This window comes from Trichinella spiralis (genome assembly GCF_000181795.1).
Source record: "Trichinella spiralis strain ISS 195 chromosome Unknown Scfld3117, whole genome shotgun sequence".
Classification (NCBI taxonomy): Eukaryota; Metazoa; Nematoda; class Enoplea; order Trichinellida; family Trichinellidae; genus Trichinella; species Trichinella spiralis.
The window spans coordinates 1-1,474 of record NW_003530056.1 but is presented as its reverse complement, the minus strand read 5'-3'; the positions used below and the strand labels follow the sequence as shown (position 1 = coordinate 1,474).

The 1,474-nt window shown below is 35.1% G+C and overlaps 2 protein-coding genes across 2 annotated transcripts; one reads left to right on the top strand and one right to left on the bottom strand.

The window, feature by feature from the left end:
- Window positions 1-409: 409 nt before the first annotated feature.
- Tsp_13453a (ribosomal protein L7/L12) lies at window positions 410-446 on the bottom strand (the record flags this gene model as incomplete). Its single annotated transcript, XM_003368091.1, has 1 exon — window positions 410-446. A coding segment is annotated over exon 1 (37 nt), but the record flags the coding sequence as incomplete, so codon positions are not given.
- Window positions 447-765: 319 nt separating this feature from the next.
- Window positions 766-1,455, top strand: Tsp_13452 (zinc finger Ran-binding domain-containing protein 2). Its single transcript, XM_003368090.1, has 3 exons — window positions 766-798; window positions 876-1,355; window positions 1,423-1,455. Exons 1-3 carry the CDS (start codon window positions 766-768, stop codon window positions 1,453-1,455), a joined length of 546 nt encoding a protein of 181 aa, XP_003368138.1.
- The last annotated feature ends 19 nt before the right edge of the window (window positions 1,456-1,474 follow it).

The window sequence follows — 1,474 nt, the reverse complement described above, 5'->3', positions numbered from 1 at the left end:
CCGAAAATATTTGCACAGTATGCATTTGTTTGTCAGCACAAGCCACATAGCAGCACTTTTCCCATCTGTAAATAAGTTTTTCAAGTCCTTTCTCCAAACAATACCCGGCACATTTGTACATTTTTATACGTTTTAGAGATAAGTTTATAAATATGTACTGGCATGATAAAAATTGTTGTCACTAATTTGAAAAATGTAACGGCTTATGGTGATAAAATGTTTCCTTTTTCATTACTGTAAAAATTTATTGCAGTTCTTTGTGTAAATATGTTACAGAAAACATTACAAAAATGATTGTTTCTTTAATTAATTTCAAAAAAAGCTTATAAAAGCTTGAAAATTATTAAACGTACTGTAATACAGTAAGACAATGGGACTAAAATTCATTTAAACAAACTGGTCTACATACGTGAATGTAAATGCATGCATTGTCTTTTTGTCCACATTTTTACATTCGTTCAGTGAAACTTTTGATAATCGTGCTTATCTTCACATAGTAAAAGTGATTGGTTCTTTTCTTTACATTTGAATTTGAAGTGACAGGCAGTTGATGCTGTGCTTCTTTCTTTCAAAATATTCGGAAAAATTAATAATCTTTTCAACTTTTGAATTCCCTAAAATAAATTATCATGTAACGTTTTGTGTGCAACAAGGCGACTTTTGTCAGAGATTCGTTTGTAAACAGTCACTTTAATTTGCAGTTTGCAATAGTGGCATTTACTTTAGCATAATCGATTTAATCAGTTTCCAGTGAATTGTTATTTTATGTGCTGGAGAAAAGCTTCACAAGTTTCAGTTGTATTTTTCCTTTGCTTTATTCTGTAAACTTTTAGTTCATGATTTCAAACTCATAATTAATTTTGTACATTCTTAAGCTTCATCTTATCTACATGGACTCAATCTCTGAAAGCTATTGTTATTCTCGATCTGGCGGCAGTGAATCGGATGAAAGAGCAAGTGGAATAGAATCATCGCCGAGACGTTATAACAGTAGAAGAAGATCGTCAGAACGCAGAAGCAGGAAGCGATCCAGACGCAGTGCGCACCGTTTGGAAAAGCATCACAGACGAAGTCGAAGTGACAGAAGACACCACAGTAGTAGAAGTCGCAGCGGAAGTTCCAGAAGGAAGAGGAGGAAGTATTCCTCATCGGAACGTTCTGACAGTGATGAACGAAGCAGTGCAAGACGCGCACACAAACATGTTGACGAAAGCACTAACAGATCAGTTCAACACAACGGAGAACATGATGTTGACGCACATGCAAAAGCTTTAACCTACTACTGGGCCAAAGTCGACAATGATCCGAATAACTTTGAGAATTGGATGCGCCTTTTAAGTTATGTAGAAAAAGCTGTAAGTTGTTGAAATTGGTATTAAGAAAAGTTTATTTTCACTAATACATTCTTACAGAATGATATAGAAGCCGTGCCGAGTATCGTTGAATCATTCTTAAGCCTCGTCATCCCACTGTG